This window comes from Mobula hypostoma, chromosome 9 (genome assembly GCF_963921235.1).
Source record: "Mobula hypostoma chromosome 9, sMobHyp1.1, whole genome shotgun sequence".
NCBI lineage: Eukaryota > Metazoa > Chordata > Chondrichthyes > Myliobatiformes > Myliobatidae > Mobula > Mobula hypostoma.
The window spans coordinates 21,695,162-21,722,783 of record NC_086105.1 but is presented as its reverse complement, the minus strand read 5'-3'; the positions used below and the strand labels follow the sequence as shown (position 1 = coordinate 21,722,783).

Genomic DNA, 27,622 nt, shown 5'->3' with positions numbered 1-27,622 from the left:
GAACCAGAGTTAGTTTGTTGTCACTGACATTAGTAATGAAATGTATTGCTTTGTGGCAGCAATCCAATGCAAACAGAACATCTTACTGTAAGTTATAACTTAAAAACTCAAACAATAATTGTGCAGAAGAAGAATAGTGAGGTAGTGTTTTGGGTTCATGGACCTTTCAGAAATCTGATAGCAAAGGGGAAGAAGATGACCCTAAGTATAAGTCTTAAGGTTCCTGAAAACTATTGCTTACATGTGGTGGGGGTTGGGGGTGAGTGAGTGACAGTTCCCTCAGAGAGGTAGTGAAGAGGAATTGTGGAGCACCCTATGGAGAAGACTGGATGAGAATATTTTCTTTGGCCACTCTCACATTCTTCTCTATGAGCAGTGACGACAGACCATGAAGCATTTTAAGGTACAGAGAAGTCCAAAAAACTACTGAGAGAATTATCATATGACATTTAAAACTTGTTCCTTTAAATTCCTGTGAGAGTAGCAAACATTGAAAGTAATAAATCATAATTAAAATGGTTAAAATTCAATGAAATTCCAAGAAATGGGTCATATTGGGAACATTACTGCAAAAGAATGGATGATACAAAAGACACCCTATCCACTTAAATCTATCATTACAAATGCTTTAACGTTGGTCTAATTGAGAACTTGAGAAACTTCTCCAATTTTTCCTTTAAAATGAAGAGAGTGCAAAACAAGGAAGGTTTAAAATAGATTTAAAACAATTTGGAAACTATTTTTATAAATACTTTCTTTCATAACTTGATTTGTCATTTATCATTGGTTCAAGTTACTTTTAAGGAAATGAAATTCAGACATTGGAATTTTAACAAACTTCTGTGTTTCTATTTAGGAGTTAAATATTCATCCAGTTACAATCATATAAGTGACTCTTCAAGAGAATATCAGAAATCCCCAAATGTGCAACATGTGGGAAATTACATTGGTCCTTCTGCCTTGGGCTTATACTTGTAACTTCTTTTTTATATTTTTGTAACTATATATAACAGGTATATGGAGGAATTTAAGGTGAGGGTTATATGGGAGGCAGGGTTTGAGGGTTGGCACAACATTTGGGCCGAAGGGCCTGTACTGTGCTGTACTATTCTATATTCTATGTATGTTCTTCACCTGCCATTTGTAGATAAAGAAACCTCAAACATGTTAATGTATTAATGTTGGAAAGCATACCTTAAGCTAAATTTATTACGTTGAAAGTGTTTTGGCTTTAATAAAATATATTTGCTAATTTTATTTGAGATGGGGATAGTACTAGAAGAACCATTTTTGATATAATAGCTCATGCACCAAGTGGATGGAATTAGATAACTTTCACATTGCTCCCTAAATTACTCTAAGTTGAAGGAATCCAATGAGGTCAATACAATATCTTCTTAAATTACCAGAAAATTTCCTCCTGCCCATGCTTGAGTTCTTCTTACATTGTGAGGTTTTGTTATATCATGGAAAAAATGTAGTTTGAATAATGCAGAGCCAAATGATGGAATTACAGAGTCTGCAAAATTTTACATCACTTTCCTGTTTATGGTTAAATAAGTTGCTTTGTCATTTGGTCATTTTTATATAAAACAGCACTTAATTTTGAAACATTTCAGTACATATGCAAGCTAAGTTAGAATTGTGCTGCATCCTTATTAGTAGTTTTAAAATTATAAGAATGGGATCAATTCTCATATGTTCCTTCAAATAGGCCCTGTGTGCAATTTTCAAGCATTAATACATTAAATTAACACTGAGGAGCCCTTAACAATTTTGCATTATAATTGAATGTAAAAAAAAACACAAATACAGTAAAAGAAAAATTACCTCATTTTCATGATTGGTTCCTAGGGACAGCAGTGTAACTGGACTGTCAGGCATACTACCTTCACTGCCAGACGGGATATGACCATTTCTCATAACAGAACGTGATCCAACAGACTCTCCTGGATGTGAGTGAGAAATGGGAAGGCTCTGATTGGAAAGCTTGGTGCCCAGTGCTAGGTACTGTTTCACCTGCTGCCTCTGCGCCTGATGGATATGAAACTTTGTTGAGTTTTCCAGGTGCGCCTGGACCTGTTGAAAACAGTGTGAAAGTTTTTTGATAACCTTGTTAATATCACATGTTGACAGTTATAGAGCACAGGACCACTGTGTACAGTAACACATTACAAATATATTTGTGGCCTAAGGCACCCTGCAACTTCAGAAAACAAAACAAATCTTCAGCTTCTCCAAAGTTTACTGTATTGATGTTTGGTTTACATTAACAGAGTTAACAGTGAAATACAAGGAAAATTATTATTGTGTATATGCAGAATCTACTATTCTGCTTTTATTTTGATGTATGGGATTGTCCAAAAACAGTTTTGAATACAACAAAACAATGATTACCATAGTCATGAGTGCATCCAAAGATATAACTCACTGAATAATGTCTGATTCCCTCATGACATATTAACTCTGTGATGTTCAAAGAGTTTCATTTATACTTTAGAAGCCATATTACAAATTAAAGTTTCTTTTATTTGATGTATTGCAACACATGATGAAAAAAATCTATATTCCATAACTTTCAGTACAATAAAATCTGTTTGATCACTGATAAATTAGTACTTGGATATTTAAACATAGCAAAGATAATAACCTTTGTTTCCCCAAAGAAGCACTGAGAGATTTATCTCCAAACAAGTGACTTAAAAATTTATGGTAATTACTGAATCCATTTGAGGGCATTTGCTGGTCTACAACTGTGCTATAGACTAGAAAAGATGCTAAAAACAAAACCAGTTCTATGGTATCATCGTGTCATTAGAAACCAAGAGCTGAACTATAGTAATGGTGGTGGTGATGGCGGTGGAAAAGAAGGTTGGGGGGGAGGGAATCATGAATTCTTCAGTCTGCATGCAAAAGCTTTAAAATATTTGAATTTAGCAAATCATTGCTATAATCAGCTGGAAATATTCTGAAAATGTACCTAATTCTCACCTTGTAATATGCATATTCCGAAATGTGTGGCATTCTGGATCGCAGAAGTACGTGGTTCACTTGAAGTTGTTGAGGACAACAATTCCTCAGCTCTCTCCAGTATTATTTTTCTACAGTCAGACTTCAGAAGAGTGCTAGCGATAGAGCCAAGCAGAAGACTTTATAAACTGATAAGGAATGTTAAAGGATCTAATTGGCACAGACTAGTCTATTCTCCCATTATGAGTGTGACAACAACTTCAGAGAGTTCCTGATTTAGAAAGACGTCACTTTTTCTTCAGTTTGATCCCCGCAATAATTCTGCATAGTCTATTTATCATGAATGTTACCGAGAAAGCACTACCCCGCCTTGTTATTGAGTAGCAACCATTTACCCAACTGTCTTCTGCCACATTTTCCTCCAGGGTCTTTCTGGATAATACACTGTTTGTTCTTCCTCTTTCAAAACATGTAGTGGTCATTTTTATTACTCATTTCTATAGCTCCTTTTGTTGCTTATATTTACATACAGAAGGCCAGACTTTCATCAACACAGACTTCAAAACAGTGCTGTATAGTTCTACTGTAAATAAATATATGACATTGTGCATTTTCAATTTGCTCCTTAGATTTGCAGTAGATAATACATTGTAAGTAGCCTCAGGACATGGCATTTATTCCTACCACAAAACTACACTGGTGTTGAAGTGTATTTTTTCTACATACCATATAAATGCTGACTTTTTTCTACTGGACTAATAACAGAAGCTTTACTGCACTTAAGAGATTAATTCGTTAAGGAGCTTCATCCTTCTCTTTCTGAACTGGCAAAGCTTTTGAATTCAAGTGTAAAAATAGCAGGTCCCAAGGTCATTTTTATAATGTCTTCTGAAGTGCACTAAGTAGATGTATTTCTGCGCTTTAATGAAGTATTATCTCTAATACAAATTACAATTTCCTGCTTCTTGTGCGCACATTTCAAAAATTGTACGTTAATCTTCTGAAAAATACTGTATCATGGCTTTGAAGATCTTGTTTAAATTAGAATTAACGAAAATTAAAGAAGTTCCTTTTCTTTAATAACTATCATTTTTGATTCTCCAGATTAATCGCTAAGAGGTGAAATTTGTGTTTAGTTCTAGTCTTTATTTTGAAAAGTGCAGGATAGCATCAACAGAGGGGGCTGAAGATGCTGGGATTTTTTTCTCATTAACGCAGAGGAGATTCATTAGGATGATGCTTGAAAGATTGGACAGGTGAGATTTTTAACCCTGATGCATTGGTGGCTAAGGGGTGATCTTATAAAGTCATTTTAAATCATATGGCATAGATAATGCGTATAGTCACAATCTTGTTCCCAGGATAGGGGAGTGTAAGACCATGGAATAAAGATAGAGGAAAAGATTTCAAAGAGGGCAACTTTTTCACACTAAAGGTGATGGCATGAACTGACAGTGAACATGGTAGAGTCAGGTACAATTACAATGTTTAGAAGACCAGACACATGGTTAAAAAACCTTTAGAGCAGGGGTTCATAACTGGGGTTCACAGACCCCTTGCATAATAGTATTGGCATAAAAAAGGTTGGGAACTCCTGGTTTAAAGAGATATAGGCCAAATGCACGCAAATGGAATGATCAGAATCAGAAATCAGGTTCATCTCCCTAGGCAACATGTCCACATGGTCATCTGTGCTCTGTAATTCTGTGACTCTAAAGCGTCCTATTAAAATTGTGAAGATTTTTAATAGATAAAATACTTCCACTTGCAGGGTAGAAGGGAACTAGTCATTGTTTTTTTAGCAGCATAGAGTAGACCACTCAATCCATCAAAGTGGCACCAATTTTACTTTTGTAAAAACCACCTGATCATTTGTAGTTCCAGGTCCTTTCTTATATTCTTATGACTATTTTATTCCTTCAAAACTGGATCTGATTACCTTCTGAAAGGATTGATAAAACTTGTTTGTCATCCTTAATGTCATCTGCTTCTTGGCGCTTTCACCAATGTGAATGGGATGCCCAAAGTATTTGGATTTCAGTCACAGCATCCAATGACTTGTTTTACTGAAGAATATAGAGCTTTGACCAGCAGCTAATCCAGACATCAGAAATTTGGAGAGGAGGGGACTTCAATCAGGTCCACGGCCCAAGTTTAAAAGGCAGGAGTAGGTCACAGCATCATAATAGAGATTTAACCAGCAACCAAGCATTTGGGATTGATTACTAAGAGTAAATCAAAGGAAGGAAGGAAGGGGTCAAGAGCAGAGGCCATTGTTTGAGTTGTAAGGCTTTAGCTCTTCGAGGCTTCAACAAAGAGAGACTTCACTCAAAGAAAGCAAAGGAAGAAAAAGCTCAGGCCTTTTCCTTCTCTTCTTTATATCTGCTCAGCTACAACAGTAGAGATGACAGACAGGACAGTGAAATCCTCCTCTTGTACGAGGAGACCTCCAGTGTCCCTGAAGACTACAATTGTGAGAACTGCATCCAGCTGTAGCTTCGAACAAACCGTGTCAAGGAGTTGGAGCTGGAACTGGATGAACTCCAGATCATTCAGGAGGCTGGAAGGGTGATATATAAGACATATAGAGTGGTAGTTACACCCAAGGTGCAGCCCACAGGAAACCTGGTGACCTGAGGAGGAAAGGGGATAAGAAACCAGTGCAGAATACTGCTGCGGCCATCCCCCTCAACAACAGATATATCACTTTGGGTACTGAAGTGTGGAATAATGAAGCAGAGAGTTGCGGTGGTCGAATCTCTGGCACTGAGTCTGCCTCTGTGACTCAGAAGGGAAGGGGAGTGAAGAGGCATACTGTGGTGATAGGGGATTTATTAGTTAGGGGAACAGACAGGAGGTTCTGTGGGCAAGAACGGGATTCCCGGATGGTATGTTGCCTCCTAGGTGCCAGGGTCTGGGATATTGCAGATCGAGTCCTCAGCATCCGTAAGTGGGAGGGTGAACAGCCAGAAGTTGTAGTCTATGTAGCTACCAATGACATGGGTAGGATGAGTGATGAGGTTCTGCATAGGAAGTTCATGGAGTTGGAATCTACGTTAAAGGGCAGAACCTCCAGTATTGTGATCACAGGATTGCTCCCCATGCCACATGCTAGTGAGGCTGGGACTAGGAACATTATACAGTTTAATACATGGCTAAGAAGTTGGTGTAGGAGGGAAGGCAGAAGATTTTTGAATCAGTGAGTTCTCTTCCAGGAAAGGTTGGACCTGTACAGAAGGGACAGCTTGTACCTGAACTGGAGGGGGACTAATATCCTAGTGGGAAGGTTTGTTAATGCTGTATGGTAGGGTTTAAAGTAGAATAGCAGGGGGATGGGAGCCAGAGTACCAGAACATTTAGTGGAGAGATTGTGGATACAGATGTTGGTAAGACCTCAGACAAAGTTAGGAATCAAAAGGTTGAACATGGTGCGACTAGTGTCCTGAGCTGTCTATATTTCAATGCAAGAAGTATTGTAGAAAAGGCAGATAATATGAGGTAGCTGGTTTACAAACAGAGGCAATGTGTAGTGAGGAGAGGCTGTTGATATGTCAAAATTGCAGTCAACAGGATGAGTTGCAACACAAAAGGTGGACAAAATTGAAAAGGGTGAATACAGGCCTGATGGTGTTGTGTCTGAATGTGCACAGTATGTGAAATAAGGTAGATGAACTTGCAGCACAGTTGCAGATTGGCAAGTATGATGTTGTAGGCATCACTGAATCATGGCTGAAAGATTACAGCTGGGAGCTTAATGTCCAAGGATACTCAATGTATCGAAAGGATGGGCAGGAAGGCATAGGGTTCAGTGTTGCTCTGTTGGTAAAAAAAAAAGTTAATGAGATCATTAGAAAGAGGTGACATAGGGTTGAAAGGTGGTGCATTACTGTGGATAGAGCTAAGGAACTGCAAGGTAAAAAGACCCTGATGGGAGTTGTATACAGACCCCCAAACAGTAGTAAGGATGTGGCCTACAAATTACAATGGGAGATAGAAAAAGCATGCCAAAGAGCAATATTACAGTAGTCATAGGAGTCTTCACTATGCAGGTAGACTGGAAAAATCAGGTTGGTGCTGGATTATAGGAGAGGGACTTTCTAAGATGCCTACGAGATGGCTTTCTAGAGTAGCTCAAAGTTAAGCCCCTAGAGGATCAGCTATTTTGGACTGGGTGTTGTGCAAAGAACTTGAATTGACTAGGGAGCTTAAGGTAAAATAACCCTTAGGGGTAAGTGACCATGATATGATTGAATTCATCCTGAAATTTGAGAAGGAGAAGCTAAAATCATATGTATCAGTATTACAGTGGAATAAAGGGAATTACAGAGGTATGAGAGAGGAGTTGGCCAGAATTGATTGGGAAAGAACACTGGCAGGGACGATGGCAGAACAACAATGTCTAGAATTTCTGGAAGCAATTCAGAAGGCACAGGATATATACATCCCAAGGAGGAGGAAGTATTCTAAATCAAAGATGACATAACCGTGGTGAACAAGAGAAGAAAAGCCAATATAAAAACCAAAGAGAGGGCATATAATAGAGCAAAAAATAGTGGGAAATTAGAGGATTGGAATCCTTTTAAAAACCAACAGAAGGCAACAAAAAAATCATTAAAGAGGTAACAATGTAATACAAAAGTTATCTAGCTAATAATATTAAAGAGGATACCAAATTTCTTCAGATCCATGAAGAGTAAAAGAGAGGTGAGAGTGGATATCGCACCACTGGAAAACAATGCTGGAGAGGTACTAATGGTGGACAATGAAATAGAGGTTCACAAAAGTAATTCCAGAATTGAATAGTTTATCATGTGAGGATCATTTGATGACTCTGGGCCTGTATTCACTGGAATTCAGAAGAATGAGGGGTGACCTCATTGAAACATATCAAGTGGAAAAAGGCCTTGACAGAGTGGATATGTAGAGGTTGTTTCCTATCGTGGGAGAGTCTAAGACTAAAGGAAGCAGCTTCAGAATAGAGGGGTGTCCTTTTAGAATGAAGATGAGGAGAATTTCTTTAGCCAGAGAGTGGTGAATCTGTGGAATTCTTTGCCACAGGCATCTGTGGAGGTCAAGTCTTTATGTATATTTAAGGCAGAAATTGATATGTTCTTAAATAACAGAAAATCTGCAGATGCTGGAAATCTGAGTAACACACACAAAATGCTGGAGGAACTCAGCAGGCCAGGCAGCATCTATGGGAAAAAAGCACAGTCGACAGTTCTTTTCTCTCCAGTCCTGCCAAACGGTTTTAGCCCGAAACATCAACTGTGTTTTTTTCCATAGATGCTGCCTGGCCTGCTGAGTTCCTCCAGTATTTTGTGTGTGTTGATATATTCTTGATTGGTGAGTGCATGAAGGGATCTGGGGAGAAGGCAAGAGATTGGGGCTGAGCAGAAAATTGGATCAGCCATGACGAAATGGTGCAGCAGACTTGATGGGCCAAATGGCCTAATTCTGCTCCTATATCTTATGATCTTATGGTCTCATGGATATCCAAGGTGCTACAGTGCACAAGGTTGTATCTATGAATTTCTGCTTTGTGAGCACTGTTGAAGAAATTGGTTGGGGAATGGAGTAGAAAGTGGGGAATAAGGTAGTCCTAGAGGGAAGATCTTCAGGGGCAAGTGGACCAAAGAGGGGACCATATAGCAACATGTCTCATGCATAAAAATGGTGCCAAATTTAACATGAATTTGTCACCATTTTCTTCTCCAACCTGTAAATATTTCTGCAAATACAATTATTTGAGTATTTCTGGCCCTGACTCTTCACAATTAAAATACATCTAGCAAATGTCCTTTCAATATCCTTTACTCTAAGAGGTCAAAGACAGTCACTAATATATTTATTTTGAAATTTAGAGAAACCACTAGGATTCCAAAATGGTCAGGATATGTAACTCAAAAATTACATTGCACTGAAACTTGCAGTAAAGGCAGAGGATACAAGACAAGTATACAAAAGAGAGAACAAATACTAGAGTAATAACAGCCAAAAATGTCATGAACACTTAGCAGAACAGGCAGTGTTTGTGAAAAGAGAACAAAACTAAATATTTTAGGTTGAAGACTTCCAATTGGAGTAATGGGGTAGGCAACCTTAAGCACAAATGACTTTCTAACATGCATCATTCACTAATTTGAGGCAAAACATAACTAGATGTATTTAAATGGACAATTCCCATATTTCAAGTTTTATGGCATTTATCTGGCCCACCATCCGCTTATTAATATGCGATCCGACCCACAGAGGCAAAAAGGTTGCCGACCCCTGGAGTAGAATAAAATGTTGGTAAGATGTGCATTCTTAGAAGTATCATTGCTTCAGGAGTTTGTGAGAGCATTTAAAGGCAATAAAGTTATTTTTGTAAAACAGTTATACAATAGGAAATACAGCAGCCAATTTTAGTCACAGGAAGTGCTCATAAATATTAATATGATATGACCAAATAATTCATTTTGTTATGGCTAATTTGGGAATAAATATCAAGAATAACTCCCCTGCTTTTCTTCAACCTTGTGCTATGGAATCATTGATATTTGACAAAAAAGAGCAGTTAGAGCACTTTCAGGCCATGGGTTGATTCTTTAAACGTCCCAAAATTGCCATCTCAGACAAAGTGGAAAAATGGGTAAATGTGACATCTTGCCCTCCACCCCATCTACTCTGTTGCCTTTTCCCAACCACTTCACAGCATTACCTATCTTGAATTTCACATTTGGTTCATGGTTAGGAAAACAAAAGATTGCACAAGCATAAAATGATACAAGAAATAAAGAAATCCAACAGGCTTACACCAGCTCTTTTGAAGAGCTATCTGATTGTCCTACTCTTCCCTCACAAAATATTAAACACACATTTTATAAGCACAATGCACAGAGGGAGGAATCTTGCAAAACTTGTCAAATATTTAGCATAATTTACCATTGGTTTAATTGCCTTTTCATCTTTTTTAATGCTGTTAAAATTAAATCCAGCTTGGATTTACAATATCTTTAACATTGGAAACAGTTCCAAACCATTTTCTACGGCATTAAACAGAATAATGTGTGGGCACGTTGCCAAGTGGTTAAGGCATTGGACTAGCGACCTGAAGGTCGTGAGTTCAAGCCCCAGCCGAGGGAACGTGTTGTGTCCTTGAGCAAGGCACTTAATCACACATTGCTCTGTGACAACACTGGTGCCAAGCTGTATGGGTCCTAATGCCCTTCCCTTGGACAACATTGGTGTTGTGGAGAGGGGAGACTTGCAACATGGGCAACTGCTGATCCTCCATACAACCTTGCCCAAAGTGAAGACCTTCCAGGCACAGATTCATGGTCTCGCAAAACTAATGGATGCCTTTACTAAACAGAATAAAATTGACACTACACCAAAAGAATAAGATATTGCGAGGTGCTGTACCACGGACAAGCAAGGAGATATTAAGGAGGGCTTTAAAACAAGAGGCAAAGTTGGAAAAAGTGCACACCTGAAAAAAATAGGATAAATATAAATGTAACTTTTGGAATAGACACTATAGTTATGAGGTTATTGCATTGCCTTCAGTAAATGATGGGCTGTTGATGACTCTACATACGTTTTGCCTTTGAATACTATAGTCAATAGACATCACAAATGGCCATAATTTCCATCAGTGGAGAAATTCAAGGTGCTTAAATAACTGTAGCACTTGATATTAAAAGCATCAAGAGGAGCAAGGCTGAACAGAGATTTGAGCACAAATTTGCAACATGCTAGTGGGCTAGATGCCAATGTACCGTATGTGAGTATATACTGAGACCATAGATAAGGAAAACATGGTAGAGCCTAGTATCTTGGTAATAAAACTTTGAAGGAGCTTAATCCCATGGAAGATGGATAATGGGTCAAGTATGCATTATGGAGTCAAGTCTACAATAATAAAAATGCATTGGTGTGGTTCAGCTTCCAATCAACTGAGCTATTATAGTGCAGGAATTAACATAAGTGATCATTATGATGATGAGAATGTGGTTAAACTGAAGACCAAAGCTTAACTGTTGATAGTTGCTCATCATGGTACAGCCTTTGAAATTGAAACTTTGGAATATAATGTCTATTTTCTGTTTCAGGGTCAGAGAAAAAGTATTATTCTCCTCCGAGCTTAATAAGGGGAGATTAAGCAGTAGGACTTGAAGCAGTTGATCAGTGAGGGATGTCTAATAGAAACACGATTTCCATCACTTCTCTTTTCATCCTTGTTGTTCTTTGCCCCATTATAGTCATAAAGAGCTTATTCTTTTCTATCATTATTGACTTCCAGCCTACCCTGTCCTAACTTTGTCCTTTCTGTTTATGTGGTACACCTTCAGAGAAAAAGACTGATAGATCAGATTGGACTATGTTGGAAAATGTATGGTTATGCAACAATGTTGGAAAGTGTATGGTTATGCACTTTGGCAGAAGAAATAAACGGGCAGACTATTATTTAAATGGGGAGAGAATTCAAAGTTCTGAGATGCAACAGGACTTGGGAGTCCTCGTACAGGATACCCTTAAAGTTAACCTCCAGGTTGAGTCGGTGGTGAAGAAGGCGAATGCAATGTTGGCATTTATTTCTAGAGGAATAGAGTATAGGAGCAGAGATGTGATGTTGAGGCTCTATAAGGCGCTGGTGAGACCTCACTTGGAGTACTGGGGGCAGTTTTGGTCTCCTTATTTAAGAAACGATGTGCTGATGTTGGAGAGGCTACAAAGAAGATTCACTAGAATGAGAGGGTTGACATATGAGGAACATTTGTCCGCTCTTGGACTGTATTCCTTGGAGTTTAGAAGAATGAGGGGAGACCTCATAGAAACATTTCAAATGTTGAAAGGCATGGACAGAGTGGATGTGGCAAAGTTGTTTCCCATGGTGGGAGAGTCTAGTATGAGAGGGCATGACTTAAGGATTGAAGGGCGCCCATTCAGAACAGAGATGCGAAAAAAAATTTTCAGCCAGAGGGTGGTGAATCTATGGAATTTGTTGCCACGGGCAGCAGTGGAGGCCAAGTCATTGGGTGTATTTAAGGCAGAGATTGATAGGTATCTGAGTAGCCAGGGCATCAAAGGTTATGTGAGAAGGCGGGGCAGTGGAACTAAATGGGAGAATGGATCAGCTCATGATAAAATGGCGAAGCAGACTCAATGGGCCGAATGGCCAACTTCTGCTCCTTTATCTTGACAAAGGGTCTCGGCCCGATACGTTGACTGTACCTCTTCCTAGCCATGCTGCCTGGCCTGCTGCATTCACCAGCAACCTTGATGTGTGTTACAGGGTAGAATAATAGGTGAAGAATGTGTGCCTGAGGCACTGCTCCTTGAAGATGTCTTGGATACTGCGGAGCCTAGTACCCCTGATGGAACTGACTAATTTTACTATGTTCTGCAATTTACTTCGATCCTATCCAGTAGCCACCTACCCCCATCCTCCTCTCATACCAGATGGTGATGCAGCCTGTCAGAATGCTCTCCATGGTCATCTGAAGAAGGTTTCAGTGTTTTAGGTAACAAACCAAATCTGCTCAACTCATAATGAAGTATAGAAGTAGGTACAGAAGCCTGAAGGCACACATTCAGCGATGCAAGAAGTTTCTTCCCCTCTTCCTTCCGATATCTGAATGGACATTGAATCTGTGAACACTACCTCGCAACTTTTTAAAACTTTTCTCTTTTTGCTCTACTTATTTTAACTTAGCCATTTAATGTGTGTGTATATATATATATATATATATATATATATTTATACAGTAATTGAGTTTTTTTTATATTTATCATGTATTGCATTGTACTGCTGCTGCAAAGTTAACAAATTTCACGACATCTGCCAGTGATACTAAACCTAATTCAGATTCTGATTTGTCAGTGTGCATTGTGTGGTGGCATGTGACCACTCTTCCTTCAATTGTTAACCCGAATAATCTCAAGAACAGATTCAAGAGATAAAGCAGCAATACATCCATACCCAAACCTACACTTAGCAATCAACAAAGATTTTCATTCTTAAAGTTGTAACCTCATTCCCATGTTCCTCAGCAAATTGTTCTTTACAGCTTGTAAGTATGGTTTGCATCATACAGCACACCATCAGATACAGGTGTGTAAATGAAATGATCTAAAACCCCTTATGTAAATATTTTATTAACATAAAAGCAACACAAATCAGTATGTTTAAGTTCACCCTCATTTCTGTTTAAATGCATAATCACCCACAAACATATTCAATTGCTGCAGCTAATTACAAAAATTCCTTATCCCAGTATCCATGAGCTTCTGTAAATAACCATGTCCTTGCCAAATGCAGAATACACTTAAAAGTTCTGCAGCTGACACAAATGAGAAGAATCCATTCATTGGCAGCTGACCCAACTTCTGATCTGAAAACTAACCTCTTGACATTTGCCTGCAATTACCATGCTAAAATTCAGAGCCTAAAACTGGATTTGTGGCTAAATAATAAATAGCCCAAATGTATAACTCCATGGAACATTATTACAAACTGCATAACTTCTGCATTTTGCAACTAAAAATAGCGGTTCCAATATATAAAATAATTTCTGTAATGTGCTAGTTGATCTAACATGCCCCAAGCTGAGAAGAAAGTAAATGTTCAAAGTAAAGCTGCCGAGGAACAGCAAATACATAAAATGCATGAACATATCTGCACAAAAATAGTACTGTGGAATATAATGATCGTTACTTACAAAAAAGAAATGCAATGTATTCAAAGGGTCCATAAGACCACAAGTAACAGGAACAGAATTAGGCCATTTAGCCCTTCAAGTATGTTCCACCATTCAATCATATCTCATTTATTATCCCTCTCAATCTCATTCTCCGATTTTCTCCTCATTGCCTTTGTCACCCTTATTAAATAAGAACCTATCCATCTCTGCTTTAAGTATACCCAATAACCTGGCTTCCACAGCTGTCTGTGGCAAGAATTCCACAGGTTCACCACATTCTAGCTAAAGAAATTCCTCCTCATCTCTGTTCTAAAGGGAGGTGCTTCTACTTTGAGGCTGCACTTTCTTGACCTAAAATCTCCCATTATTGGAATCATCCTCTCCATACCTCACTCTAGGTTTCTCCCTCTCAAACTGCAGGGAGAATTCTATTATCTTATGATCACTGTCTCCTAATGGTTCCTTTACCTTAAGCTCCCTAATCATATTTGGTTAATTAAACAATACCTAATCCATAATTGCCTTTTTAAGCATCCTTGGTTAAATGTCATTTTTGGTGTGGTCCTTAGGATTGAGGATGACTTGCTTCCAATCTGTTTTTTTTGGGGCTTGGATTAACTGATGTAAACAATGTGGAAGGATGTGGAAACCATAGAAAGGGTGCAGAGGAGATTTACAAGGATGTTGCCTGGATTGGGGAGCATGCCTTATGAGAATAGGTTGAGTGAACTCGGCCTTTTCTCCTTGGAGTGACGGAGGATGAGAGGTTACCTGATAGAGGTGTATAAGATGATGAGAGGCATTGATCGTGTGGATAGTCAAAGGCTTTTTCCCAGGACTGAAATGGTTGCCACAAGAGGACACAGGTTTAAGGTGCTGGGGAATAGGTACAGAGGAGATGTCAGGGCTAAGTTTTTTACTCAGAGAGTGGTGAGTGCATGGAATGGGCTGCCGGCAACGGTGGTGGAGGCGGATACGATAGGGTCTTTTAAGAGATTCCTGGACAGGTACATGGAGCTTAGGAAAATGGAGGTCTATAGGTAAGCCTAGTAATTTCTAAGGTAGGGACATGTTCGGCACAACTTTGTGGGCCGAAGGGCCTGTATTGTGCTGTAGGTTTTCTATGTTTCTATGTCCTAATGTGGGAAATCCAGTCCCCTCCACAATGAGGCAATGAGGCTGGGTGGGAAGGAGCGGGAGGTAGGTTGAGATTTGGTTCTGCTATATTTCTGCAGGGATTGCAGCAAGGAAGATAGAGTAGAATGTCAGGACAATAACTCATCCTTGTTTGGCTGAGATTGGTTTGTTGTAAATGTGTAACAGCATGCATACTTTCATGAGCAAACGTAAGATTGAGATGAATTTCGGTGCATCAGATTTGAGGATGATATTCCACATTCCATCCAAATTAATGGAGTCAACTGCTTTTAATAAGATTGTAAAATGACTGGTGCTGCTTCTTGCCTTTCTGTTGGAGTTGTTGTGTGCATAAAATTGATGTTCACTGTGCCCCTGAAAGGACAGAATCTGCAGTAGAATTTGGGGGCTGGTCATCAGCCTTTGAGAGGAAACAACTGAGTGGGACCTTGGCAATGAACCCTTTGTCGTCACCTATCTCCTTTTGTGAAGACAGTCACAATTACAGCAGCTCTTATGTCCCCTGGTGTATTCCCAAATGTAGAAAATGGGATTATGGACTCGAAACTGAAGCTTTTCACTGCTGAGGTTTAGTATTTCTGCTCACTTCTCTGCTTAGTATACCATCTCTCAATGGGCCTTAAAAATACAGACACGAGGAAATCTGCAGATGCTGGAAATTCAAGCAACACACACAAAAAGTGCTGGTGAATGCAGCAGGCTAGGCAGCATCTAGAGGAAAAGGGACAGTCGACATTTCCGGCCGGGACCCTTCGTCAGGACTAACTGAAAGAAGAGATAGTAAGAGATTTGAAAGTAGGAGGGGGAGGGGGAGATCGAAAATGATAGGAGAAGACAGGAGGGGGAGGGATGGAGCCAAGAGCTGGAAAGTTGATTGGCAAAAGGGATGTGAGAGGATCATGGGACGGGAGGCCCAGGGAGAAAGAAAAGGGGGAGGGGGGAATCCCAGACGATGGGCAATGAGTTATAGTGAGAGCGACAGAGGGAGAAAAAGGAGAGAGAGAGAAAAAAGTAGTAGTAATAATAAATAAATAAATAAATAGATAGATAATGGATGAGGTACGAAGGAGAGGTGGGGCATTAACGGAAGTTAGAGAAGTCAATGTTCATGCCATCAGGTTGGAGGCTACCCAGATGGAATATAAGGTGTTGTTCCTCCAACCTGAGTGTGGCTTCATCTTTACAGTAGAGGAGGCCATGGATAGACATGTCAGAATGGGAATGGGATGTGGAATTAAAATGTGTGGCCACTGGGAGATCCTGCTTTCTCTGGTGGACAGAGCGTAGGTGTTCAGCAAAGCGGTCTCCCAGTCTGCGTCGGGTCTCGCCAATATATAGAAGGCCACATCAGGAGCACCAGACGCAGTATATCACCCCAGCCGACTCACAGGTGAAGTGTTGCCTCACCTGGAAGGACTGTCTGGGGCCCTGAGTGGTGGTAAGGGAGGAAGTGTAAGGGCATGTGTAGCACTTGTTCCGCTTACAAGGATAAGAGCCAGGAGGGAGATTGGTGGGAAGGGATGGGGGGGACGAATGGACAATGGAGTCGCATAGGGAGCGATCCCTGTGGAATGCAGAAAGAGGGGGGAAGGGAAAGATGTGTTTGGTGGTGGGATCCCATCGGAGGTGGCAGAAGTTACGGAGAATTATATGTTGGACCCGGAGGCTGGTGGGGTGTAGGTTAGGACAAGGGGAAACCTATACCTAGTGGGGTGACGGGAGAATGGGGTGAGAGCAGATACGCGTGAAATGGGAGAGGTACATTGTTTTTCATTTGCGATATGAACTTTCAGCCTTTCATCAGCCAGCAGTGGCAGCAAAGCTGGGCTGAATAGGTTGCTGCGAGCTGCAGTGAAAAATACTCATGTTTACAACAGGTCAAGGTATTTGAAATATCACTTGCTGCATGTATGAAGTGTCTGTCACTGAAGCATGATAACCGAGTCCACCCTCATTCTCAGTGAAGGGATGCTTAGGTGCAAATAGCCTTGACAGAGGTGAAGAATTCACACTTGCCATGGATGACAGTAACTTACTGAGCCTCCTGATCTCTTTCCAGTGTAACTTTTACTCTTGAATGTTAAATGCGACTTCCATTGCACTTCCTCCCACTCATCCCATAAACTTATATTTGGTTTGTCCACTAATGAAGAAAGATTTTCATTCATATAGATGCTTCAAGGTCAGCTAAGTACTTCGAAGTGTGGTTACTGCTGTAGTCCAGGAAAGGCACAAACCAATTTACATAGACCCAGCTCCCACCAAGCAATATCACCATGACTGGATAATAACAACGTTGACTGTAGGTAATTATCAGCCAGGGCAGCAGGAAATAACTCCACCTCTCTACATCAAACTACATCAAAATATGACCTTTCACAATCAGGCATCACTTAAGTTTAACATCTGATCCACGAAATAGTTTTAACTATGAAGTATTCTCAATACAACAATGAAGTGTCAATCTAGATTTATTCCCTGAACTGTACACATTGCATCCGGCAGAGAGTAGGGCCACTGTTGCAGGATCAATCACCACCCGAGCAGGACACTTCTCGTCTTACCTCTCTGAACTCCTTTCACCCACAATCAGGGTATTCTATACACCTCTGCATGCTTTAATCGCTTTAAACCACACCATGCCCAATGACTCACATAAACCAAGGGGCAGGTAACTAGGATACCCGGTTCAGGGGTGACAAAGTGGCAAATGTGTAGCCAACAGGGGTCCAAAGTGAGATTGTAAGTTGCATAATTTACGAAATAGTAAGTCCTGGGACAAGGGCTATTTCTTTTCACAACTAAATTGAATGTTGCAACGTTTACCTCAGGGGTTCCCAACCTCAGGTCCTCAGTTAATGGTAGGGATTCATGACACAAAAAAAGTTTGGGAACCCCTGCATAATGTATTACAGACTATTTATGAGATTTTGTGGCTGAACTGAGAAACTACTTACAAATTACTGGCAAAAATATTAAGTACAATACAAGCAAAGATGACCAGATAATGAGAAAACAGCAGCATGATTTAAAAAATCAGTTACATCATTTATTTACAATATTTACATTATTGTATTAAAATTAGACATTGGTCTTGTACCAACAAGACTGGGAAATTGGGGCGTACAAAGGGAAGGAAAGTCACTGAATATTTTCTTGACTGTTGTTTACTAGGTAGGCTGTCCTGCTGGGTAAAATGTACATTCTCGGAATTATGTTATACATTGTAATATACTTGAGGGCATGAAGGGTACATAATTGGAAACTGGTAAACATGGTCTATTTGTATTTCCAGAAAGTATTTAATGAGGAATTTCATACAAGAGTACATAGGAGTAGGTGCAACATGTTGGCATGGATAGGGAATTGACTGCATTACTTGAAAACAGAGACCAAGATAAATTGGTCAGTTTAACACTGGCAGTCAGTAGCTACTGGGTGCCACAGGCATCAGTGTGTTGCTTCAACTATTTACAATCTATGTTCTGAGAATTTCATGAATTAACTATATGCAGTATGGTCAAATCAACTAACAATACAAAAACACAAGTTGTGAGAAGGATACAAGGCGTCTGCAAAGGGATATACGTTGGTGAAGCAAAGATGGCAGGAGGGTAGAGAGCTGAGCCTATCCTCAATGCAGTTTTGAACAGCAAGAGATGATCTTATTGAAACATGTAAAATTCTGTAGGTGTTTGACAGTGTGAATGCTGAAGGCATGATTCCCCTAGCAGGGATATCTGGAACTAGATAAGGAGAAAGTAGCTGAAAAGGAGTTTCATCTCTCTGACTGCTGTATCCCTGTCCCAAAGAGCTATGGAGGTGAAGTAATAGAATACTTTCAAGGGAGAATTTGATTGATATTTGAAATGTAGTGGTACTGGGGCACGACTGAATCAGCCACGATATTATTGAATGGGGAAGCAGGTCTGGAAAGCCAATTGGCTATCTCTTGTTTCTATTTCTGATATTTTTACATCCTTATAATGAAGTAACTATCGTAGTTCATATATAATACTTTCTTCCCTTTTTAAATGTCCATTGAATTTGAAAATGTGTTCATTCTGCCTGTGGAAGTGTCTAAATATATAAATATTCTTGAAGTTTTAGAAATCAGTTGACTGAACTGAAAGAATTGACCAACATTTTAAAAGATACAGAAGTAAAATATTTAAAGCATTTAAAAACATTTGAGTGAACTCAGATAATTAAAAAGAAACTAACAAACAAGAGAAAATTTGCAGATACTGGAATTCCAAGCAACATATACAAAATGCTGGAGGAACTCAGCAAGCCAGGCAGATCTATGGAAAAAAGTACAGTCGACGTTTCGGACCAAAACCCTTCAGCCTGAAACGACGATTGTACTTTTTTCCACAGATGGTGCCAGGCCTGCTGAGTTCCTCCAGCATTTTGTGTGTGTTGCTTAAAAAGAAACTAAAACTGCCAACACTTATTCAGTCCCCAGCAGCCATTCCCTCCAATGAAATCTCTGAATCAGTTCTATCTGTTGCCAGTGTCCCAGCAGATTTTATATATTCTATATGTGCTGTAGAATTGCCATAAAATTATAATCTACTGCTGGACTCCAGCACAGAAATCTCAAACCTAATGGTATTCATAGAAAATGACTAATATTTCACCGCAAAATCAAGGCCAAACTCAATGAGGTAAAGTTAAATTATGAACTATGGCTTCTGTGTTAAACATAGAATATAGAATAGTACAGCACAGTACAGACCCTTTGGCCCACAATGTTGTGCTGACCCTCAAACCCTGCCTCCCATAAAAGCCCCCACCTTAGATTCCTCCATATACCTGTCTAGCAGTCTCTTAAACTTCACGAGTGTATCTGCCTCCACCACTGACTCAGGCAGTGCATTTCACGCACCACCCACTCTCTGAGTCAAAAACCTTCCTCTAATATCCCCGTTGAACTTCCCACCCCTTACCTTAAAGCCATGTCCTCTTGTATTGAGCAGTGGTGCCCTGGGGAAGAGGCACTGGCTATCCACTCTATCTATTCCTCTTATTATCTTGTACACCTCTATCATGTCTCCTCTCATCCTCCTTCTCTCCAAAGAGTAAAGCCCTAGCTCCCTTAATCTCTGATCGTATGCATACTCTCTAAACCAGGCAGCATCCTGGTAAATCTCCTCTGTACCCTTTCCAATGCTTCCACATCCTTCCTATAGTGAGGTGACCAGAACTGGACACGGTACTCCAAGTGTGGCCTAACCGGAGTTTTATAGCGCTGCATCATTACATAGCGACTCTTAAACTCTATCCCTCGACTTATGAAAGCTAACACCCCATAAGCTTTCTTAACTACCCTACCCACCTGTGAGGCAACTTTCAGGGATCTGTGGACATGTACCCCGAGATCCCTCTGCTCCTCTACACCACCAAGTATCCTGCCAAAGCACTTTTTAAAGTGAATGCATTCATAGCAAACAAGTCACATAGTTATACATTGAAACAGATGCAAAACCAGGAATGTACTGGATTTTAATATTTGCAATATAAAGTTCACTGAATTGATTTCTGGGATGGCAAGTTTGGCATATGAAACGGGATCATACAGAATAGTACCATACTCTTGTGAGTTTGGGAGAGTAAATGGTCAAGTCATAGGTCACTGAGATAGACAAATACATTATTGATCCCAAAGGAAATTACAGTGTTCAGTAACACAAGTGCACAGATATACAAATATTAGAAGAGAAGTAGAAAGAATCAAAAATAAGTTATTATAAAAGTCCAATAGAAGGGAGTCATCACTTCCCTGGCTATAGGTTGACTCATTATAGAACCTAATGGGCTGAGGATAAGAATAACCTCATATAGCGCTAATTTTTGAGAAGACGTGGCAGCATAGATACAGAGCTCAGGTCTTGTGGCTGGGGTTTCGAGAACCAGGGAAAGCAGCCTCAAAATAAGAGTTCAACCATTCAGGATAGAGAAGCAAAGGAATGTCCTCATCATTACGCAACCCAGTATGGATTCTCCGTCACTGATATTTAACTCAAATATAGAATAGAATAGGCATCCATTAGTCTTGTGACACCGTGGATTTGCACCTTGGAACGTTTCTGGGGCACAGGCCTGGGCAAGGTTGTATGGAAGACTGGCAGTTGCCCATGCTGCAAGTCTCCCCTCTCCACGCCACAAATGTTGTCCAAGGGAAGGGCATTGGGACCCATACAGCTTGGCACCAGTGCCATCGCAGAGCAATGTGTGGTTAAGTGCCTTGCTCAAGGACACAACACACTGCCTCAGCCAAGGCTCGAACTAGCAACCTTCAGATCACTAAATGAATGCCAATGCGCCAGCACAACTCATATAATAACAGAGTTTTAAGAGTCTTTAAGCAATGAAGATATAAAATGTTAGTGCAAGAATGCACAGTTTTTTTTCCCGGGGAAAGGGTATCAAAAAGTAGAGGACCTAAGTTTAAGAGAGGAAAGATTTAAAAGGGACCTGAGGGGCATCGTCTTCAATCAGAGGGTGTTACATATGTGATGAGCTGCCTTAGGAAGTGTTTGGCCCATGTTAAAAGATACCTGGGCGGGTACATGGATGGGAAAGCTTACGGGCCAAATGTGGGAAACTGAGATAAGCTTATTGCACTATTGTTTTCATAGTCATAGTCATAGTCATAGTCATAGTCATAGTCATACTTTATTGATCCCGGGGGAAATTGGTTTTCATTACAGTTGCACCATAAATAATAAATAGTAATAGAACCATAAAGAGTTAAATAGTAATATGTAAATTATGCCAGTAAATTATGAATTAAGTCCAGGACCAGCCTATTGGCTCAGGGTGTCTGACCCTCCAAGGGAGGAGTTGTAAAGTTTGATGGCCACAGACAGGAATGACTTCCTATGACACTCTGTGCTGCATCTCGGTGGAATGAGTCTCTGGCTGAATGTACTCCTGTGCCCACCCAGTACATTATGTAATGGATGGGAGACATTGACCAAGATGGCATGCAACTTAGACAGCATCCTCTTTTCAGACACCACCGTGAGAGAGTCCAGTTCTATCCCCACAACATCACTGGCCTTACCAATGAGTTTGTTGATTCTGTTGGTGTCTGCTACCCTCAGCCTGCTGCCCCAGCACACAACAGCAAACATGATAGCACTGGCCACCACAGACTCGTAGAACATCCTCAGCATCGTCCGGCAGATGTTAAAGGACCTCAGTCTCCTCAGGAAATAGAGACGGCTCTGACCCTTCTTGTAGACAGCCTCAGTGTTCTTTGACCAGTCCAGTTTATTGTCAATTCGTATCCCCAGGAATTTGTAATCCTCCACCATGTCCACACTGACCCCCTGGATGGAAATAGGGGTCACCGGTACCTTAGCTCTCCTCAGGTCTACCACCAGCTCCTTAGTCTTTTTCACATTAAGCTGCAGATAATTCTGCTCACACCATGTGACAAAGTTTGCTACCATAGCCCTGTACTCAGCCTCATCTCCCTTGCTGATGCATCCAACTATTGCAGAGTCATCCGAAAACTTCTGAAGATGACAAGACTCTGTGCAGTAGTTGAAGTCCGAGGTGTAAATGGTGAAGAGAAAGGGAGACAAGACAGTCCCCTGTGGAGCCCCAGTGCTGCTGATCACTCTGTCGGACACACAGTGTTGCAAGCACACGTACTGTGATCTGCCAGTCAGGTAATCAAGAATCCATGATACCGTGGAAGCAACCACCTGCATCACTGTCAGTTTCTCCCCCAGCAGAGCAGGGCGGATGGTGTTGAACGCACTGGAGAAGTCAAAAAACATTACCCTCACAGTGCTCGCTGGCTTGTCCTGGTGGGCGTAGACATGGTTCAGCAGGTAGACGATGGCATCCTCAACTCCTAGTCGGGGCTGGTAGGCGAACTGGAGGGGATCTAAGTGTGGCCTGACCATAGGCCGGAGCAGCTCCAGAACAAGTCTCTCCAGGGTCTTCATGATGTGGGAGGTCAATGCCACCGGTCTGTAGTCATTGAGGCCGCTGGGACGCAGCGTCTTCAGCACAGGGACGAGGCAGGACGTCTTCGACGGTACAGGAACCCTCCGGAGCCTCAGGCTCAGGTTGAATACATGGCGAAGTACTCCACATAGCTGAGGGGCACAGGCTTTGAGCACCCTGGTACTGACACCATCTGGTCCTGCAGCCTTGCTTGGGTTGAGACGTTTCAGCTGCCTTCTCACCTGTTCAGCTGTGAAGCCCACCGTGGTGGTTTCGTGTGGGGAAGAGGTATAGTCATGAGAGCAGGCTGGGGGACTGTGAGGAGGGGTAGGAGTGGAGAGTGGAATATGTGTTGGTTGGGGGCCGACAACAGATGGCTCATGTGGGGGATGGGCAGGGGCCACAACGTCAAATCTGTTAAAGAACAGGTTAAGTTCATTAGCCCTGTCCACACTGACTTCAGCTCCTCTGTTGCTAGTTTGCCGGAACCCAGTGATGGTCCTCATCCCCCTCCAGACCTCTCTCATGTTGTTCTGCTGGAGTTTCCACTCAAGCTTCCTCCTGTACCTGTCTTTAGCCTCCCTGATCCTGGCTTTCAGGTCCCTCTGTATTGCCCTCAGCTCTTCCCTATTTCCATCTCTAAACGCCTTCTTTTTAGCGTTCAGGATGTCCTTAATGTCCTTTGTCACCCATGGCTTGTTACTTGAATAACAAAGGACAGTCCTTGTCGGAACATTGCAGTCCACACAGAAGTTGATGTAATCAGTGATGCACTCTGTGAGTTTTGTTTGTTTTTTGATTCTGTACAGCGAGACCTCAGGGAAACCGGCATCAAATTCCCTGTATGTGTCCACGTACTTGGCGATAATAAAGGATCCTGTTCCTGATTCTGTTTCTCTGCTAGGTCGCACTGTGACTCTACAGAGGCTGTGCTGAGAAAAAAAGTTCAACTTTTAACTCAGCGAATGACGGATTTTTGATACATCATATTGACTAAAACGTTACAAATAATTGCTTCATTTAAAGAGTTGATCTCCTGACATATGCTGCACAGATTATGTTACATAACGTGACTCTAAGTATTAAAGTCTGAAAGCATAATTAAGATTGAACCATCCACACAAAAAAAAACAAGAGCAAGTGCTGAGATATTTTAGTTGGCAAAGGGCAGTTATTGTAACAATGATGTCGAACAGAACCAGAAGAATGCACCTTCAAGCTGTAGTCTAAGATTACTAATTTTAGCCATCATGAGAGTAGTAGCACTCCACATGGCCTCAGTGCACCCGAGATGAGCCAGGAATAAATCAGCCAGTATTTTCACCCTGATTACTTTCCCATGACTCCCACGGAGAACTGATTGAGCTCAGCTGTGAAGCACCATGGAGCCATTGTTCAAGTTTGCCACTGGAATCTCCACTTGAATGAGGTGGAATTACATGATCTTATTGAATGACAGATCAGACACAAAAGTGTTGAACAAGAAGTCAATATCCTCAGGACAGAGAGTGTGAGTGCAAAAATATGAAACTCTCCAGCACCACCACCCCCCACACCCCCAGTTATATTATGTGGGATTCAAAGGTTCGAAGTTCAAAGTACATTTATTACCAAAGCATGTATACATTATACAACCTTGATATTCCTCTCCTTACAGCAAACACAAAGCAAAAAACCCAAAAGAACCCATTTAAAAGAAGGACTAACACGCACACAATGTGTAGAGAGAGGGAGAAAAAACACACAAATTGCGCGATAGAAGCAAGCATCAGCATTCGGAGTGAAAGTGAGTGCACGGACACGAAGCCCGGAAGCAGGCTCACTGCCTCAGCCCCAGTTCATCACGCAGCGGGGCAAATGGTCGCAGACACGAAGCCCTGAGAATCCGGTGCAGGCTGACAGCCTCAGCCTCAGTGCTGTGGAGAGCAACGTAAACGTCGCAGAGCAGTGAGGATACATCACAATACATAATAATACGAAAATGTTGTTGCCTCTACTTAGGTTGCCATGTGAGTATGTATGGTTGCAATATGAGTATGAATGGTTGCCACATTAAGTACGTCTCTATCACCAATTAATATTTAATCATCAATATTGTTTCTTCCTATATGCTTTTCCATCCTGCACAAGTATGATATCACCATAACATTTACATAGAAACATACATAGAAAACCTACAGCACAATACAGGCCCTTCGGCCCTCAAAGTTGTGCCGAACATGTCCCTATCTTAGAAATTACTAGACTTACCTGTTGCCCTCTATTTTTCTAAGCTCCATGTACCTATCCAAAAGTCTCTTAAAAGACCCTATCGTATCCGCCTCTACCACCATTGCCGGAAGCCCATTCCATGCACTCACTACTCTCTGAGTAAAAAACTTATCCCCTGATATCTCCTCTGTACCTACTCCCCAGCACCTTAAACCTGTGTCCCCTTGTGGCAACCATTTCAGCCCTGGGAAAAAGCCTCTGACTATCCACACGATCAATGCCTCTCATTTAAGCTATGGGTGTCTTAAAGATGAGTTATATGAAATAAATGTTAAGTAATAAGTAATAACTTGTGGTAGAATAGGGGTACAGGCATCAGGAAAGGGATATTTCAAACAGACTAGATCCATGTTAGCACTTGTTTCTTTGAAAATACTTGAGAATCATGAGATGTTGTTTAATCACAAACAAGAGAAAATCTGCAGATGATGGAAATCCAAGCAAAACACACAAAATGCTGGAGGAAATCAGCAGGCCAGCCAGCATCTATGGAAAAGAGTACATTCAATGTTTCAGACTGAAACCCTTCAGTCCTGCCGAAGGATTTCGGCCCGAAATGTCAACTGTACTCTTTTCCATAGATGCTGCCTGGTCTACTGAGTTCCTCCAGCATTTTGTGAGATGTAGTTTAATTTCTATTTTGACATAACACATTTGTCTATACAGTCTTCCAGTCCCAACACATGGTTTTTACGTTATTCATTATAAATACCCTGAAATCAAAAAATACATTATGAGATACTTGAACTTTGTCCATTTGTATATTAATGCTCGGCTGCTCGATCCATTGAATCCTCATAAAGTAATATCAGCTATCTGAGGATTCTTAGAAGATATCATTTTTATCTCAAAATGTTCTTTTACACATGGAATACTAAAATTAGATCAACTGCATGAGTAGCTTTACACAATACAATATTTTCATGCCTCATTATTATAAGAATCAACCTACCTGTGAAGTATTCATGACAATTTTTCTCCAGTTGTACTCTTCAATTAAAATAGCTATTGCTTTCAGTAATTTTCAGTGGTTTAGCTTGCAGTCAACATTTTACATTATTAAAAAATTCACACATTACTATATAATCTTGGTCATCGAGTCGTAGAGCAATACAGCCTCTTCAGCTCAACAAGTCCATGCAGACCACAGTTCCCACCCGTTAGTCCCAATTTCCTGCTTTCAGAGCATCTCCTTTGTCCCACCCCTCCATACAATAATCCAAATGCTTCCTAAATAATACTATTGTACCTGTCCCTACCACTTCTTTTGACAGCTCAATCCACATAGTCGCCGACCACTGTTCCATTTAAATCTATTCCTCTTTTACCCTCAATTTATACTCCTTGGTTTTGTACTTCCCTACCCTGGGAAAAGACTACTACCATCCAGCTTGTCTATACTTCTCATAATTTTAAACGTTTCAATAAGGTTTTCTTCAATCTTCTACATTCCAAGGAACAAAGAGATAGCCTGGCCCACCTCTCCCTATAATTCAGGCCCTCTAGTTCTGGCAACATGTTTTTAATTCTTTCCTACACTCTTCAGTTTGACATTATCTTTCATATAAAAAGCATAGCCAAAACTGCACACAGTACTCTATGTGCAGCCTCACCAACCATTTATACAACAATTACATAGTGTCTCAACCCTTATACTCAACACACTGACTGACAAAGGCCAGCATGTCTATTTCACCATCCTGGCTACCTGACACCACTGGCAATGTGCTATGCATGTACTCCTAAGTCTTTCTGTTACATTACACTCCCAGCTGCCCTACTATTCATAGCATAAGTCCTATGCTGGTTTAATTTTCCAAAATGCGTCACCTCACACTTACCTTATGGAAATCCATTTGCCATTCCTTGGCCAGCTTCCCTAACTGACCAAGGTCCCCTTGTGATCTACAAGAACTTTTTTTCCACTATCAACAACAACTCATAATACTGTGCCATCTACAAACTTACCAATCAAATCGCTTATATGAGTAATGAATAACAAAGGTCCCAACACCAACCCCTGTGGCACACCTTTCGTCACCAGCATCTATTTCAAGGAACCTCCAGCCGCCACTTTCTGTTTCCTATCTTTGAGTCATTTTTTAATCCACATAACCAGCTTTCCTGAATTCCATGGGACCAAATCTTCCAGACCAGTCTACCATAAGAGACCTTGTTGCGGGCCTCCCAAAGTCCAAAAAGGCACTGTCCTGCCCTGATCTACCCTTTTAGATTACTTTTTCAAAGAACTCTAAAAAGTTTGTCAAGCATGATCTCAGACATACAAAACTATGCTGTCTCTTCCTAATCAAGCCCTGTTTGTCCAAATACTGGTAGATCTTGTCCCTCAGAATCCCTTCCAGAATCTTTCCACTACTGACCAGCTGTAGTACTATGCCTTATCCTTGCAACCCTTTCTAAACAAAGCAACATTAACCATATTCAGGAACTTCACCAGTGACTAATAATGAAGCAATTATCTCCACAGGGCCTCCACAATGTCTTCTCTAGCTGCCCACAAACTCCAAAGATACACTTGGTCAAGTATTGTGGACTAATTCACATTA

The 27,622-nt window shown here is 40.8% G+C and overlaps 1 protein-coding gene across 5 annotated transcripts in view; it reads right to left on the bottom strand.

Moving 5' to 3' along the window:
• LOC134351559 (transcription factor EC-like) overlaps window positions 1-27,622 on the bottom strand; it is a 92,090-nt gene that overhangs the window by 24,783 nt on the left and 39,685 nt on the right. For 3 of the 5 annotated variants that reach the window (XM_063057865.1, XM_063057863.1, XM_063057864.1), the window contains exon 2: window positions 1,831-2,079. In XM_063057865.1, the coding sequence (XP_062913935.1) occupies window positions 1,831-1,923 (93 nt within the window). In that variant the 5' untranslated portion in view covers window positions 1,924-2,079. Of the gene's footprint in view, window positions 1-1,830; window positions 2,080-2,991; window positions 3,126-27,622 lie in introns of all 5 variants that reach the window. The other 2 variants (XM_063057860.1, XM_063057861.1) reach the window with 1 other exon arrangement.